Here is a 17,165-nt window from a genome sequence, read left to right on the forward strand (position 1 = left end):
AAACTGAATCTGTACCAGATCACCTCAGGCAGTTGACACGCGTACTCGGGTTGAACTACCACGGTTGCCTTCTGTGTACTCTTCTTTTTTCTTTTTCTTTTTACGTAAAAAGGGGCGTAGTAATTTTACGCAAAATCCGAGCCGGCCGGTAGAAGAGCAAACTGGCAGCGGGTCCCGTGCCGGGTGTCGGATCGGATGGTGGATGAAAAGCAAGTATCCTCTGAGATTTAATTCACGGACTTCATTTGACGAGGAATATAAACACGTATGAGCCTTTTTTTCCTCCATCGAATACCGGACTGTAGGATAGTGTTTCCACGGAGATATTAAAACAGAGATGACGTCGTTGCGATATGTCACGTTTAGCGGATATTAATCTGAGTAAATCACATTTCGCTGACACCACTTTTTTTTTTTTAAACTGAGCGACAGTAACTGTAAACATATAAATTATGCGACAGGCGTTTTTGAGACACGTCCGTCGGTTCCCGTGGGTCACCAACGTGACACTGTACGGCTGCCTGTTCGCCGGGGGCGACTTAGTCCACCAGCGGTTCACGCGGACGACGGACGAACTGGACTGGCGACAGACGCGGAACGTGGCCGTGGTCGCGTTCACTTTCCACGGGAACTTCAATTTCTTCTGGATGCGGTTCCTGGAGCGCAGTTTTCCCGGGAACTCTGTCAGGATGGTGGTGAAGAAGCTGCTGCTGGACCAGACCACAGCGGCACCGCTGGCCACCAGCGTCTTCTACACAGGTCAGTGGGGGGAGCGGGACACCACAGCTACCGACAGGGCGCGACAGCTACCGACAGTACACCACAGCTACCGACAGGGCAGGGCAGCTATCGACAGGGCATCACAGCTACCGACAGGGCACCACAGTTACCGATAGGACATCACAGCCACCGACAGGACACAGCTACTGACAGTGCACCACAGCTACTGCCATGACACCACAGCTACTGACAGGACACCACCGCTACTGACAGGACACCACCGCTACTGACAGGACACCACCGCTACTGCCATGACACCACAGCTACAGACAGGACACCACCGCTACTGACAGGACACCACCGCTACTGACAGGACACCACAGCTACTGACAGGACACCACCGCTACTGACATGACACCACAGCTACAGACAGGACAACACCGCTACTGACAGGACACCACCGCTACTGACATGACACCACAGCTACAGACAGGACACCACCGCTACTGACAGGACACCACCGCTACTGACAGGACACCACAGCTACTGACAGGACACCACAGCATGCTGGCCAGTTAATGGTTAACTTTAAAAACAGATCGCATAACTGTCAACTTGTAACTTGACCCTGAATACTCTCTGTGCTATAGTGTAAAGATCAGTTGTCCTGTTAAACATACCCGGACTAGCAGAGGTCACGTGTAAGTCATCGCTGAGCAGATACTGTTAGATTTCATAGTTGACATGAGAGTGGAGGATATAACCAACAATTATCAGAGTTATTATGCATGCATGGTAATAAATGCCAAGAACCTACAATATAGTTGACTGCTCCCTTTAAAATCTATATATTACTATTAAAAGTATCGTACAAAGTCTAATAAAAAAATACAATGATGTGACATTTCCTGAGTGATGCTTTATTCGGCTGCTATAACACATACATTATGTGTTTATAAACCCGTTACACTGTCTTTAAACTGCCCATCAGTCAAATAATTTTCCAGCTGACGGTCACAGAATGAACAGTCATTTGTCTGATCTTCACCCAGGTGTCAGCTTCTTGGAGGGAAAAGAGGACATCTTTGAAGATTGGAGAGAAAAATTCCTAAATACGTATAAGGTGAGTTGGAGCCAAGACAGACTGTCACAATATGTTTTCTGAGACAGTCTGTTCTTCATATGTTGTAAAAAGTTAAATGTCTAAATCTAGAAGGTAGTGCAGTAGTACCACTTTAGTATCACTTAAATGTAAATCTAAACAGAGGAGAAGTCTGTAGTCTGTGTATCTAAAAATGATGCTCCATGTATTTGATGCAAACAGTTCATTTATAATGTATTATTTGGTTTTGGAAGCTCTCTCCTGATAGCTCTCCTAGTGTTATCCAACTCTGACTTTTACTCATCTATTGGCGTCTCAGTCTCTGAAGTTGAAAGTTTATGTTTTTGTCATTATAGATTTCAGCTGTGTCAGTAAAGGTTTTTGTAAGTGTTTAATTCTATTTATTTTGTGCTTTCTGTTTGTCTCTCTTTTCAGACAGGGCTTATGTTCTGGCCATTTATGCAGGTAAATCAGTCATGCAAGGATGCTATGTTGACCCGTGTGAACATCATGAAGACAATGTAATCTCAAAGGTCCAATTGTTAATGATTCGTTACTCTGAATCACTTTTCGCAACCTCATGGTGAACCTGAGTTGCGGCTCAGTAAATGGACCTTGGAGTTTAGATTTTTTTCCATCATTAAAAAGTTTTCTCTAATTTCCCTTAACCTCAACAGCTGCTGTATGTGATAATGTGATACATTTTGAAAGACAAGCCTGCAGATTAAAGCTTGAGGACTTATTCCAAATATCATGACAACACAAAACTGACAGAGTGCTAAATACTGTAGTTTAAATTAGAGAATATAGTTTCTGTATGGCATCTTTCAATATGATATATGACTTTAGTTTTGGTACGTGAATACGTAATATTTCTAGTACAATGAAATAGACAAACAGTTATCTGTATTTGCCTTCCTTAGTTGGTGAACTTCGCCTTGGTGCCTCTATACCTGCGGACCACCTTCACCGGCTGCTGTGCCTTCGTCTGGGCCACCTTCCTTTGCTTCTCACGTCAGAGCGGCGACGGCACGGCCGGGGCTGCTCTGGCGAGGTTGTTCCCTCAAAAAGAGGATGAAGCAGAAGCCAATGTCAAGATAGATGCTTCCAAAGAGGGAACAGTAGCATCTAAACCTACTCAGAACTGAAGTGAGTGGAATCAGTGCTTGCAATGGAGGGGACGAAACATACACGGTTGAAGCAGCATGTTAGTGGATTAAGTCCTGTCTGTGGTTGATCCTGCAGTCGCACAATCTCTGCCAGGGTTAAATTAAAAATGGGACCACATGACGCTCTAAGGTGCTCTGGAAAACAGTGTCCAGCTAATGGAATGTACAAGTATCGCAGTCAGTATGCATACAACACATCATCTCGGTGGGAAATATTCAGTACTTCTTTTCCATCTCACAGTGAAACATCACCTTATCTTCGTTTTGTTTTTATAAATGCAGTATTGTGTTTTCACATTTCAAGCAATATAGGTCCCGTTTCTCCTTCTTTACATCTGTGGAGTGGCAGCTAATCTGATTTATTATCTTAGATTCTTTAATTTATGAAATTGGGCATTTAAAGTCTCTTTAATTAGCACAAGCGTGCCTCATCTCTAAGAACTTTCTGCTTTCTGATTCAGTTTACACTTTGAAGTACAATAAGTGCTAATACACATGCATATAAAAATACATTTAAAAACACTAGAACAGACCTGAAAACACATGAATGATTTCTATATTAACAACATTTGTCCTCTAAATATTGTGGGCCTTGAGTTACTACTGAGGATAACTTTAAGTTGTTCTGTTGATGGTTGTCTCAGACATCCATTTACTTGAATGTGGAAATGCATCCTGCCTGTTGCCGTACTGTATGTTCACTGTGGAGTGCTCTCTATTATATCTCTTTGCATCATTTCCAAATTTTTATAATACTGTTTGCTATTTTATACATTTTTGAATTTGACCTCTTGGGAAAACGCTACCTCGGTTTCATCGCCTGCAGGGATTCTTGAAAACAGGGTTGCAACAAGACATCAGTTGCCTCCGCCAAGCAATTTTCGATGGAGGTCATTTTTCTAAATAGCTCAGTAAAGGCTGACTGTTATTCCTATATATAGAGTTTAAAAGGTGTATCATTTCTGTCTCAGCAGATCATGAAGGAAAAAAAGTCACATGTGTGAATTCATGCATTTGTGTCTAAATTGGAGTTGGCAGTTGTGCATTTTTAAGTCTTTGCAAGAGACGCTGTGTGATTATATCATTTTATCTGTCTCACAGAACTAAATGAATGTGAATGACATTAATAATATAACAATCATCTTTTGAATTGCAGAGTTTTGTATATATGATGTGCTATACAGTGAAACTCAAGGATCAAATGCATTCATATTTATTACATTTTATTTATTTAATTTGACTAACTAAATGAAAGATGTGTACTTTTACTACATTTTATTTTGTTAGTCTGGATATCACAAAGATCTGTCGGCGCTGTTGACTATATGATGAATACAAATTATTTTATCAAACTGAGATAAATCATGTGTATTGTTGAATAAACATACAAAAATCCCATTGACTCATTGTGTTTACTGAGTATCTATAGGCTGAAAAAAATGTAATTATTACCTTGATTATATGTGTAAATTCTACAATAAATTATTATTTCAGTTCTTTTACTTTTAAAGATCAAAGATTGTAAACGGTACAAAGATGTATGTACCGTTAAATGTAACGCTAACATCTTCATGGGTGCGTCTTAATGTTATTTAGATGAAGCTGTATATTGTCATTTTGGAGGCTGTAGTTTGTGTTGTTGCTCAATCGTACATTTTACTGGGAGGACTACTGTATTAGTTGTTTCAGCAAGGTGGATCACATCTTGATCATGTGGATTCACTCCGCTTGATAAAGTTTAAAAATGAGATAATTGTGGTCAAATTATGTTAGGCTAATATACATAGACAATATATATATATATATATATATATATATATATATATATATATATATATATATATATATATATATATATATATATATATATATATATATATATATATATATATATAGTCACATAGATAAGTTGATTATACCTCAACCCAGAGAATAATCAGAAACTTTTTCTCAGACCAAATAAATCCGTCTCATCTTGGGTGACACGCTTGAACCTAGAATTCCAGGTTTCTTGATCTGAAATATCATGTATACGTCCTATCAGAAGTGCATCCTGGGTGTCTTTAGGGTTGTGTTCAAATGTGATTAACGTGTCTCTATTATAGTTTTGATGCGATTGCCCCTCTTGTGGGAATATATTGAGAAAAACGCATACTTTTGAAAGGCCTTCTGCTGCATGCTTTTCTCTGCAGTCTGCTTTTCCTGTTTAATCTCTCCCTGCTTTGTAGACTAAAATGTGAATACAGTTGGTTCTAAATTTGTAACAGACTGCTCAAACAGATTCCATGTTGAATCAAATAAAACATAAAATACCCCCCCCCCCCCCCACACACACACACACACACACCCCACACCTCCTTATGTGAAAACATCTGCCAGGTATCATTTGGTAGTTATTTTTTGGCGACCAAATAACAAAAAAGTGGGGACTGCTTGCCTTAAAAACAAATGTTTTTATTTGCAATGAATACATGAAATATAACCAGACAGAGACAAATTATTGGGCACCCTGATAATAAAAACTCCAGAGCAACTGAGTGCTTGTTTTATTTTTAACATCATCTCGGTGCTAGTGGGTGTCTCCCAAGGCTTCACATCTCTGCTCGCACTGCGCATGCTCCCTGCATCCTTTTCTCCATCCACTCGTCGAGGCACTTGAAAGCTTGAATAAAGATGCTCAACGTCTCGGGTCGCTGGAGCCTTGTCACTGGGTGAAACTGAGTTATCTGGAAGGACGCACACACACGAGCCGTGTAGATTTAACTGAAAGACTCGTGGTGTACTAGTTTCGGTTCGCGGGCTCTCCTCCTCCGACATGGAACTGAAGAAATCTTTCTCGGACACCGAGCGCGCGCTCAGGAGCTACGGTGCCGTGTCGGAAACGGCATGGACAGCGGACAAAGGTGAGCGTCATGTGTCAGAATACGATGTGGTTTCACCGTCCGGTATTCAAGAATAGCACGTGAGCGTCTCCAGATGTGTCGGCATGTGTTTCACTCTGCAGTCTGCGCGTTGAAACGGTTAATGGCCCGACATGACTCACAAAGGTTTGGGATGTCGGCTATCAATAGCGCTGCCGTGGTGCTGCCGGGCCTATTAAATCCCCGGCATGCACACTACGGGCTTTGCACTGTTTCTGAATGAATTTGGACCATGGAGGAGTAGACCACAATACAGCAAGCCCAGCGGGTTTTGAAACTTGTGTTTATTTGCTTCAGCCCGCTGATGAAGCATGAAGCGGGAGCCCGAGCAGCTCTGAGTCGATGCCCCACTTCTCTGGATTTCACATTTAGAAGAATACTTGAGTTTATGGCTATTTCACAATTTCATAAAAATCACTTTCAGTTGTGATTTTAACTGTTCGGAGGCTGAGAAGCAAAATATTCTTTTCTTCACAACAATAACAGTTTCTATTGACACAATACAACATCACAGACTACAGTCTCAATGATAAAGCTAATGAGTAAACACCTCTGAGCACAATTTCAGCTGTAAATGAACACAAGCAGAAGAGCTGAATTGGATGTTTCTATAGTATTTCGTCATGCATCTATTTCATTTGATCAATTTAGGGATGAAATTATGTTATGTGTTAGCACCCAGATGTATTTACATTGCACGTTTGTTGTTTTTAAACCCACAACCCAAAACCTAAACATATTCAGTGTTATAAAAGAGAAGCAGCAAATTGCCACGACGGAGAAACTGGAATATTTTTTTGCTTGACACATGACAATTATTAGTATTAGTATTTAGTTAATTGACTTGTATATTCAGCTATAAACTACACCACAAACTACAGCCTCAAGAAGTGCCGCTGCTGAAGGGACACAGCTTCAACAAAAAAATCAATATTAACAGTGGCAGAGGCGTTGTTTCCGAGGTTTCTGTAAATTTGTCCTGTGTGATGACCGGCGATGAATGACGCACTTAAGATGTGTCCTGGTTGGTTCCTCTGACGATTACTCATCAAAGGAGAGCGAGGTGTGAAAAAAACTTTAAGTCAGAGAAGAAGAAAAAACGTGGTGGATATTTTTAAACACAGATCCAACTATTGCTCTCTCTCTCTCTCTCTCTCTCTCTCTCTCTCTCTCTCTCTCTCTCTCTCTCTCTCTCTCTCTCTCTCTCTGTCTCTCTCTCTCTCTCTCTCTCTGTCTATCACACACGTACACGCACAGCCTCCAGGTTAATCGCCTCTCTTAAATAATGTTTTCATGTATGAGGAGCTGTGTGATCCAGCAGCAGCAGTATACAGTGTGACTGCAGGATGTGTCAGCGGTGTCTGCATTGGATGTCATGCTGACGTTTCCCTGTTGTCAAGCCCCATGTGGCCACTGCACCGCACTGATCCTTTGCCCTACAGGCTGTTTACTCCCCATTCAATCATAATCCGGATGTACATTGATGATCCAGATTGTTTTAATTAAATCCAAGCTGATTAATTAACTGAGTGTGTGAGGAGACTGCTTCATATTTGTAGCTGATGACTTGGACAAGGTGCTTTCAATTAGGGAGTGCGGAAGTTGTTTGTTCCCATAATGTCTTAAATGTGTGAGAGTCTTGCTCAGATGAGGCAGAGCTGTTAAGACATTATTGAGCTGGCCCTTTGCCACGAGTCAGGGCTTAATGCAGCTTGGTCTTGTTTATGGTAAGCACGTGGCTGGAGTGTGCAAGGAAAAACAAGACACAGAGAGAAAAGAGAAAATAAAGAAAGAACATTTTAGCTCCTGCGGTGTCTTGCAGTGTGTCACAATTCCATGGTATAAAGTTTGATTTTAGCGTCAGCGTCTTCTGTCAGCAGACACGTCGGGTGATGATTCAACCTCAGCGTTGCACAAACAAAGCGGGCCAGGCTTCTGTCTGCTGTGGTGAGTCAGCTCCGTCCTCACCAGGCATCCATGAAAAGTACCACAAATGCAGACTGCAGTTTATGTTGCTGCAGGATGACGAGGAGCTGGTCCTCTAATGTTACAGGACACACGCTGGATGAATGTCATACCTCTCATCTGCTCTGCAGCAGATGCAGATAGTAGGTTTATATTCAGCCGTAGACCTACTGGTGATTGTGTCCTCCTACAGAGTAGGTGTGTCATAGGAAGAAAAAAATGTGTGTCAATATGTAAATATTTTATATTTATGAGCGGAATATCTTCATGTTTTGGACAGTTGATTGGATGAAACAAGACACTTATAGGCGTCACCATGGACACTTTGGCTGATTATTTTTCAAGCTTGACAAAGCTTCTTTCAGAGTCCCAGAAGATACTATTTCATAGTATATAATATTTGAGTAGTTGTCCTTATCTTTAGGAAACAGATCTTCATGACATTGATGAAGTGCTCCTTCAATGATTTGCAACAGAGATATAGATCAGAATATTTAGAGGGAGGAAGATTGATGACTTGGAAAACCGTAGGACAACCCACTTACATACAATCCACTCGCTCAGTTCCACACTTAATACATTTGTTTCTTCAAACTAAGATTCATACTGTTGCTCGCATGTTGTTTGGTGATGTTTAGGTCGGTGTGTTGCAACATTTGCAGCAGTTGGTCGATGCATTGATCAGTGCAGTAAGTGTTTGGTCAGTGCAGTAAGTGTTTGGTCAGTGTAGTCAGTTTTGTTACTTGTCAGATATGGAGAGTGTGGGGTCAGCGAGGAATGACCCAATCAGCATGAAACCTCAGCTGGTCATTGATCCATGTCCGTATTAAGGTCTGTTTTTCTCTTCCTCAACAACCTTCTGCTTTGGAAAATGATCTCAGGAAACCTGTACTACATACATAAATAATGGGCTGTCCTCGACTTAAGAACTTTTTCATCGACTAACACTTGTGAGATTTTTTTGGACAAATCGATTAGTTGATTTAATCCACAAATCTTTGGGGAAAAAACCCCCCCTTTAATTATTGTGTTTAATAGAGATGTGCTCTCATGCTTGTTGGCAAAAGGCAAGCAAAGGACTAATCGATTATATAGATTTTAGCTGACCAAGACCAAACCGATGGATTGGTTGACGCTTTGACTTCGAGGGGGCAGCCCTAAAATGCAAATCATGGCTCTCTGAATTTCACACGCTGCTTCTCTCCAAACATCATGCGCTTGGCTGATGAGCGATGATACAAAACGTGTTTTGCGAGATGCTGCACTGTGGAAAAGTTTTTTAAATTGACAGAAATATGGAACTCATGGATACAATTGTAATACAAAATCAAAGGAAAATAAATGTATAATTACCATCTTGAATACAATACAAGCGTTGTGCCATGGGAGGAACTGGTTGTGTGCCGGGAGTTTTTCTTGAAACCAGAAAATACGTCTGAAGTGTGTCATAGAAAAGTTTAACGGAGAGCTGTCCTTGCGGAGAAAAACTATTCTGCACATTAATGTTAGATGTTTACTCGTCCGGTCTTTACAGATTCCTGTTTCCTTGCTGTCTCTTTTATTCCTTCATGTTCATATTTACCCTCCTATCTCTCCCAGGTCATTCAGATGTGTCCATGGCAGAGAGCACCATGGCTCCAGAAGAGATCGAGGTGGAGATGGCTCGTATCCAGCGCTTGCGAGAGGTCCTCGTCCGCAGGGAGTCAGAGCTGCGCTTCATGTGAGTTGCTGAACTGTCTGTGTTCATCTAACACCGGACAGAATCGAGTGTGACGAAGATTGAATCGACAGAGTGTCATCACAACTCCTACTTCTGTCCTTGAGTGGATAATGAGGTTTTCTGTGTTGACACTCTCGTGAAACACTGCGAAGACATACCGGAGTTCTTTCCTCGTGATGTGAGCTGGCTGTGTAATGATGCTATTCGATACGGAGCGATGCTGCTTATTTGTCTATTGATTATGCAGAGGGGTGGACATGCCGATAGTCGTTGATGAGTCACCATTATGAACTCACGTGGCTCCTCATCAGCCTCAAGGGTTATGGATCAGTGTTTAGGAAGACATACTGTGTTCATTTCCTCTCTGTTCAAACCATCGCTGCATTTATAATGGTAATGTTGTGTCACATTTTTAACAATCCGGGTTGTCATTGCATTGTTCAACACAGACTAGATTATATTCAATGTGGCCACATATGTCAAAACCACTTTCACAATTATAGTCTCTCCATGTATTTCCGATGCTCGTTCATGCTAGCTATGCGAATGAACAACTGAATATCCAACAGTAAAACGCTTTTTATAACGCTTTTTAAGTCAGCAAATAGAAATTATAAAGTGTCAAAAAAAATGCATTAAATACGGGCCAAAATCCTAAGACTTTTCAGTTTACTTAATAATAATGGTTTGATTTTATATAGCAGTTTTCTGAATACTCAAAGACACTTCACACTCACACAGTGATGAGAGGCACATCAGGACTGTCTAACTTTCATTTACCGTAGTCGGAGCAATTTCAGGGTTAAGTGTCTCGCTCAAGGCTAGCAAGACATTTGCTAGTGGGACCGGGGATCGAACCACCGATTGTAGGATGACTCCTGCTCACCATTGCGCCACGGTCACCCTAAACTTTAGTGATTGATAAGTAATAGCAGCAAAATTCTGATTGAAGCTGCTAAAATCATTACATATTTGGGATGACCAATTACTTCAACTAACTGTTGGAGCTCAAAATAATTACTTTTGCATCAATAAAATATTATAATATTGTTATTTAATTTGCAGAATTACCAACTAAACATTTCTGCACAGTTTTGTCATCTAATTTCTTAGAATTTGTACTGCATCATAATATATTGATGTTCTGTAAAGGAAGATTTCACACTCCTACTACATGTCAAACAATTTCATTTCGTCGTGAACGGAACATAGTTTTTGGGTTGCGTCACCATATCTTGTTGTTTTTGATTAAAAAAAAGGGGAAAATGCATTATTCGGAAGGGAATTTTGCATCAATATAAAACTGAACTGACGGTCATCAAATTCAAGCTACTGTCCAGTCAGCATTACGACATATCGAAGAGAACAGTGTATTATGTGGGTCATTAAACCCCTAACGTTTGTGCCTGACGGTTGACGTGTTGCATGTAGCTGATACACATCTTAAAAAGCTCACTCAGTTGATTATGTTGATTCACACGCCTACTTGAAAGGCTTCATTAGGCTGCCACGCTGCCTCGTGCTTTCGTTTCTGATGTTGTCAGGCTCTGTGTGACTCCTGTGTAAGCCACACACACACACACACACACACACACACACACACACACACACACACACACACACACAGTAGCAGATGGAGCATCATAGTGCAGAAGCTGCTGGAATCCACAGATAGCATTGAGAGAGTGAAACACAAGGCAGAGAGAGTGAGAAAAACAGAGAGAGAGAGAGAGGAGGAGAACAAAGCTGAAGGGAGGGGTCAACAGGGAGAGAGAAAGAGGGAGACGTAAAACGTAGCAACAGTGATAAATGCAGCGAGAAGAGGAGGCTGTGGATGAGTCATCGGCCTGATCTATCACAGAAAGAATGACATCCGTGGTAGCTGTCACTGCTCTGCAGAGAGAGAGAGATTGAGAGAGAGAGAGAGAGAGAGAGAGAGAGAGAGAGAGAGAGAGAGAGAGAGAGAGAGAGAGAGAGAGAGAGAGAGAGAAAGAGAAAGAGAGAGAGAGAAAGAGAGAGAGAGAAAGAGAGAGAGAGAGAGAGAGAGGTCAGGATCTTGGAAGGAAGAGGGGAAGTGCGTAAGCCCCGAGTGTGAGACGTCAGGGCTGCAGGGGCCTCAGAGAGCAGCATGACTTGATGGATGTTGCATGTTTTCCATCTGCACACCCTCTGATGAGAAGCACACCGGGGCCTGAGGCGGTGAAGTCTTGATGAGGAGTACAGGAGTGGGTTTTACAGTACAACACCATTAGTCCTGAAATAAATTGTCGACAAATCAGTCATTCAGAGAGAATGGTAGATTAATTGTTTCAGTAAGTTATGTAGCCAACATGCCAAACATTCCCTTTCAGGTTTGCAAATGATATGACAGTTTTCTCTGATTTGTATCAATAGTTGATTGAATATATTTGGTTTTATAGGATCCTTTTCAGTCCTCAATTTTTTGCTCAAAGTCTTGTAGTAATTAGTTTCAAGGATGTTTTGCACATTTTCATTTTCGGAATAAGCAGAATCATTTCAAACGAAATATGTAATGAGAAATATTACATTTTACAACATTTAACAGACTTTTAGATAAGGACCCAAGTTACTGATATGCGAATTGTCCATTAGACTTATTATATTAAGGTACACATTTAAGTTATAAAATGTATTTCTTATGTTTAGGAAATAGAAGCACTTTTAATCTGATCAAAATGCCACTCCCACAGATCATTCAGTCTGCTTTTCTTCACTATACAATACAACTCTGCCTAACGTCATTCCAATCAGATTAAAACATCCAAATTGGAAGCAGCACATGATGTCTGTTGCCTGTAATCTGATGGAGGCCAGTGATTTACTGTTTTCTTTCTCTTTCTTTTTCTAGGATGGATGACATTCAGCTCTGCAAAGACATCATGAGTTTAAAGCAGGAGCTGAGACAGATTGTCACAATGCCAGGTACAGCACACACACACGCACGCACGCACGCACGCACGCACGCACGCACGCACGCACGCACGCACGCACGCACGCACGCACGCACGCACCTTATATTTTCTGAAGAAACCCAGCTGTAAGCATATCAGGAAATAAACCTCTCAGAATTGATCCTGTGTGTGCAAAACTGTCGACACTTCCTGTTTGGACTTTACTAAAAATAGAGTTTTTGGCAGAAAGTGCTTCTTTCGCCCAAGCCCCATAACCTCAGACGGCGATATGATTTATAGGAAAAGTCGTTAGGCTGAGCAGGATTGATCATATGTCTCAGGGACGTGGTGGAGTTATAAGACTGAGCTAAAACTCTGCGTGCAGAGGAACCGGCAACAAGAGCAAAACACTCCTCCTCCTCGTCATCATGTGTCAGTGTGTGTGAGCTGGAGGGGGTGGTGTTGTGTTCAAGGACACACAGCAACAAGACACATGTACGTCCATTAACTGTTCTGGGAATAGAACCAATGACTATTCAATCACAAGGCGTTTTTTTTTTTTTACCACTTGCAATATTACACTGCGATGTAGAGAGTGAGGACAGAATAACAGAAACACCTGGTAATGCTGTCAGAAAGACGTCGGTTTACCTCTGCAGCTATTTTTGTTGTTGTGTTTTATGTTTGACTTGATTCATGGCTGCAGTCAGGATTTAAAAAATACTGACATCATGAATCCTCCCAGTGCAAAACACCCAAACCCACCTGCCACAGATACCAAGAAGACAGTTGTCAAGACAATCTCAGTTTAAAGCAATCCCATGCAATGAATGTAAATATAACTTGTTTGTTTAGGGCACATTTAAGTTGTCTGACAATAACTAGCATTAGCCACCATGAGCTACTGGTCATACCACACTAAGTAAGACTACAGAAGAAAACCCCCTGACTGTATTAAGTTGAGCAACGTGTCTTTTATTGCTTATCAATTTAACTTTTAATTTGTGAGAGGAAGAATGTGTTATTATATATTTTTTAATTTTGCTTGTTCAGAGGCTTTAGCAGAAAAAAAAAAAGATTTTGGAGTAAAATATATATCATCAAAATTGTTTGTATTGTGGAATGACAACTGGTAAATCCCCCACCCCAAAATAAACCTAGAGGACGAGACCTCGCAGTCCTCAAAGGCTGCAGCTTTGATTGCATTATGCTGTGAAGCGTTCCTATTATTGTGTCTGCCCCGTATGCATTTGGGATCAGCGCAAAACTGCACACTATCACACAAAAAGTGCCCCTCGGTGACATTCCCATGAGCCTCTCATGTAGGCTGTTGCCGGGCTTCTGGCAGCCCTTTACTTCCCTCCAGCACAACGAGAGTCACGTGACGAACAGGCCCTGCGGCCTCTCTCCACGGCTCCTCTGACATTGGGATTTACACGATGTTGCCGCGCTCCCCTCAGATTGTTCTGCTCTCGGAGGAACACACCACGTATAGCTGCAGCGCTCCACTTTGCTTCCAGGTGGGAAGAAGAGCTGATGTTTGCAGTCATTGTTCAAAGCTTTTTACCCACCCAGCCTTGACACTAGCAGAGTCAGACAACCTATCTGCAGCTCTCCGTGCGTGTGCGCGTGTGTGTGTGTGTGTGTGTGTGTGTGTGTGTGTGTGTGTGTGTGTGTGTGTGTGTGTGTGCACACTTTAGTAGTTTTTTTCCTTTTTTCTGTGCTTTGGAGTATCAAGGTTAGAAAAGCGAGACAAAGCAAAGTGAATGTTGCATTCTTCCTCTTCAAAAACAGAGCTCTATCATTTACATAATTGAGTCAGTACCTTATTATACATTATACATGAGAGGAGAATTATGGGTCTGTTAGTGATGTGACTCAGTGTTAAGGAGTCAGCCGACTTTGCTGTAAGGTTAAGGTCAGTTGCAAGTAGCAACATGTATAAACCTTGCTTTATAGGTCATACAAGGTTATAAAATATGTTTTCAGTTCAGTCCTCTAGTTGTTTCATTTATCTGTGTGTTCATGACTATCACCTTCCTTCTTTGTTTCCCCCAGAGAAAGACAAAAACAATAAACACCAGCAGCGGGAAGAAGAGTTGATCCTGAAGATTCATAAATTGGTGCAGAAGAGGGATTTCCTGGTCGACGATGCAGAGGTGGAGAGATTAAGGTATAGAGCGCTCCCACATGCAGGCACAGCAAATCTCTGGGATCTGCGGGAGCTGACTGGCTGTCTGGTTACTCAGTGTTGGTTTGAACCGCATCCACCGTTTGCTTCTTCATTTGATAAACATAAGATGATTGAGAAACAGCAGGAGAGGAAATGTGAGCGTGACAGAAGGCGAGGGACCCGGTCACTTCATCACAGCACTGCCTGCTGTGTGTGTGGGAGGCTGACTGATGACCAGGGCTCTGCTTTCTCATTCTCTACATCGTCGTTGTCCTCCTCCTCCTCCTGACAACCACAGAGTGTGACACAGAGATAACCTTCAGATAGACCTGATGTTCAATGGCAGAAAATCACAGCCTGGGTTTAATAACGCTGGATGAGAAAAGCAACTTCAAAAGTTTTATAAATGGACTGCCAGATGTGCTTTTGTTATGTTTTAGTTCAATAGTTGGTCCTAGGGAACATGGATATTTGAACAAAACGTGAGGCATTAGATATTTCATGGCGGACCAAAGTGGTTCACTGACGGACTGACATTACGTCAGGTTGACTCTAGTCTGGCTCTAGAGAAATTAAAAATATAGATGATCAGGTAGATGTACTATATTCATGTTGCTTTCTACTTTTCTATATTGTCATATGGAATAATGCATTTGCATCTTGTTGTAATATATAAATAGGAGCAAGGAGATATTTTTACTCCTGACGACAAGAAGCACAGGTGTTAGTAATCACATGACCTACTGGCAACCACCATTAATAACTGTGACTGCCTCTTACACTCAGGGAGCAAGAGGAGGACAAGGAGATGGCCGAGTACCTCAGACTGAAGCTGATGCCGCTGGAGAAGAAGCTCAAATCCTTACAAAGTGAGTGGGTGTGTTTGAAAAAGAAAAAAAAAAAGGCACCAAGTGTTGTTAGCTTTCACTTCCAGGGTGTGATCATCTCTTTTTCATCTTTCTTTCGGTCAAGCTCCTCCAAAGCCGAAGAGACAAATCCCAGAGCCACCTCCCAACAAGCCATCCATCACCAAGTCAGGGGTGGCCATCATTAAGGACTGCTGTGGAGCCACCCAGTGTGCCGTCATGTAACCGACACTGACCTCTATATGACCTCGTCGTCCACTCAGAAACACACATATCACATGCCATACACACATCGCTTCCTGTGGCTCAGTGAACCTCGGTTAACTGCGTTTTACCCTCGAAACTGCTCAGGAATCAGGTTTGTAACAGAATCACAGATACAGTTTCAGCCACAAGGCTTCAGTTCACTGATTGAGAGCTGATCCCGAGTCAGTGCTCGAGGGAAACTTTACAGTGAGCCGCTTCTGTAAGTAAAAGACACTTGTCCCCGGTGTACGTGAATTAAAGGGAACTGTAAATGAACATTCAATAAATATGCGTCTTAAATTAGAATCAGATTGGGTCGTCATTCAACATTCCTTTAAAATGACAATAAGGTCTCTGATCATGTGGTCAATATTAACAGCAGCATTTACATAACTACAAGCACAATGTCCACAAAGTGAAGTATAAATGCTGAGGTTTTCTGTCTGACAGGAAAAAAAATGTTATCGTCAAGTACTGTTTGACAACGGGTATTTATTCTTCCATTTCATCCCTTTATCAACCAGTGAACTTTCACTTTCAGGAGACTACAACCAATGTTGTATCACATCACTCAGACAAACCATACAGCTACTAATTAAATTAACTGAAATGCTAGAGGGATGGCAGCCAGAGGATGCTTTTTCTTTTGGAGCAGAGTAATATTTTTGACTCCATGCATTGGCTCCAAAAGCAGTTTAATCCTCTGGGCAAAATATTACAGAAACTGTCTCAAAACATCAGTGGTGGTTATCGAAATACTTTATAAAAATGGACTTGACTCAACACTGCTATAAAGCCAGGTCATGCTTCCTGACCATATGTTCCTGACATACCACCTTATAACTCATTTCGGCAGTTTCCTCTGGTTCACACCCCTTCATCATCATCATCTTTGTTAACCACAGTATAAAAAACAACTTTAAAACAATGAAAAAAAAACATAAGATGTATTTAACATGGCAATATTTTTTCCCCCACTAAGCTCTTATTTCCCAGAGTCACCACATCACTACTAACATCTCAGCCATTAAGAACCAGGAAATGACTGTCGTAGTATGACATTATGGATATCTCTGACAACTTGCATCCTCTGAATTTAGTCTTGCGTTTTTTTAACCAGAAAACAAATGCAACTCTTGTAAATGCCTACAGTAGACTGTGTATGTTTGAGTGTATTTAGAATACTAGTGACTTGCATTAAGCAAAATGTTGCTTTGTGTCACTTTACCTTCCTTCTGATAACTTAGAGTTCTGTAGTCGTAGTGAATTTTTGAAGGTCCTCGTGTTGAATATTGAACAAATATGCAGAAAAAAGGCTGAAACTACCTGTAAATACATGTTTAAATAAAAGTGCATCTTTCAGGAACACGC

The 17,165-nt window shown here is 41.4% G+C and overlaps 1 protein-coding gene across 2 annotated transcripts; it reads left to right on the forward strand.

Annotated features, from left to right (window-relative positions):
• The first annotated feature begins 168 nt into the window (after positions 1-168).
• bmerb1 (bMERB domain containing 1) lies at positions 169-17,160 on the forward strand. 2 transcript variants are annotated; one of them, XM_068589175.1, is made up of 7 exons: positions 169-759; positions 1,378-1,389; positions 9,486-9,597; positions 12,467-12,540; positions 14,568-14,682; positions 15,469-15,551; positions 15,655-17,160. In XM_068589175.1, exons 1-7 carry the CDS (start codon positions 453-455, stop codon positions 15,771-15,773), a joined length of 822 nt encoding a protein of 273 aa, XP_068445276.1. In that variant the 5' UTR covers positions 169-452; the 3' UTR covers positions 15,774-17,160. The 2 variants fall into 2 exon arrangements, with proteins under 2 accessions (XP_068445276.1, XP_068445275.1); XM_068589174.1 differs by lacking the exons at positions 169-759; positions 1,378-1,389 and adding an exon at positions 5,625-5,894 and having other exon boundaries at positions 9,477-9,597.
• Positions 17,161-17,165: the final 5 nt, after the last annotated feature.

The sequence above is a fragment of the Clinocottus analis genome, unplaced genomic scaffold, assembly GCF_023055335.1.
Source record: "Clinocottus analis isolate CAN_PGR_092001 unplaced genomic scaffold, fCliAna1.0.p SCAF_22, whole genome shotgun sequence".
Lineage (NCBI taxonomy): Eukaryota > Metazoa > Chordata > Actinopteri > Perciformes > Cottidae > Clinocottus > Clinocottus analis.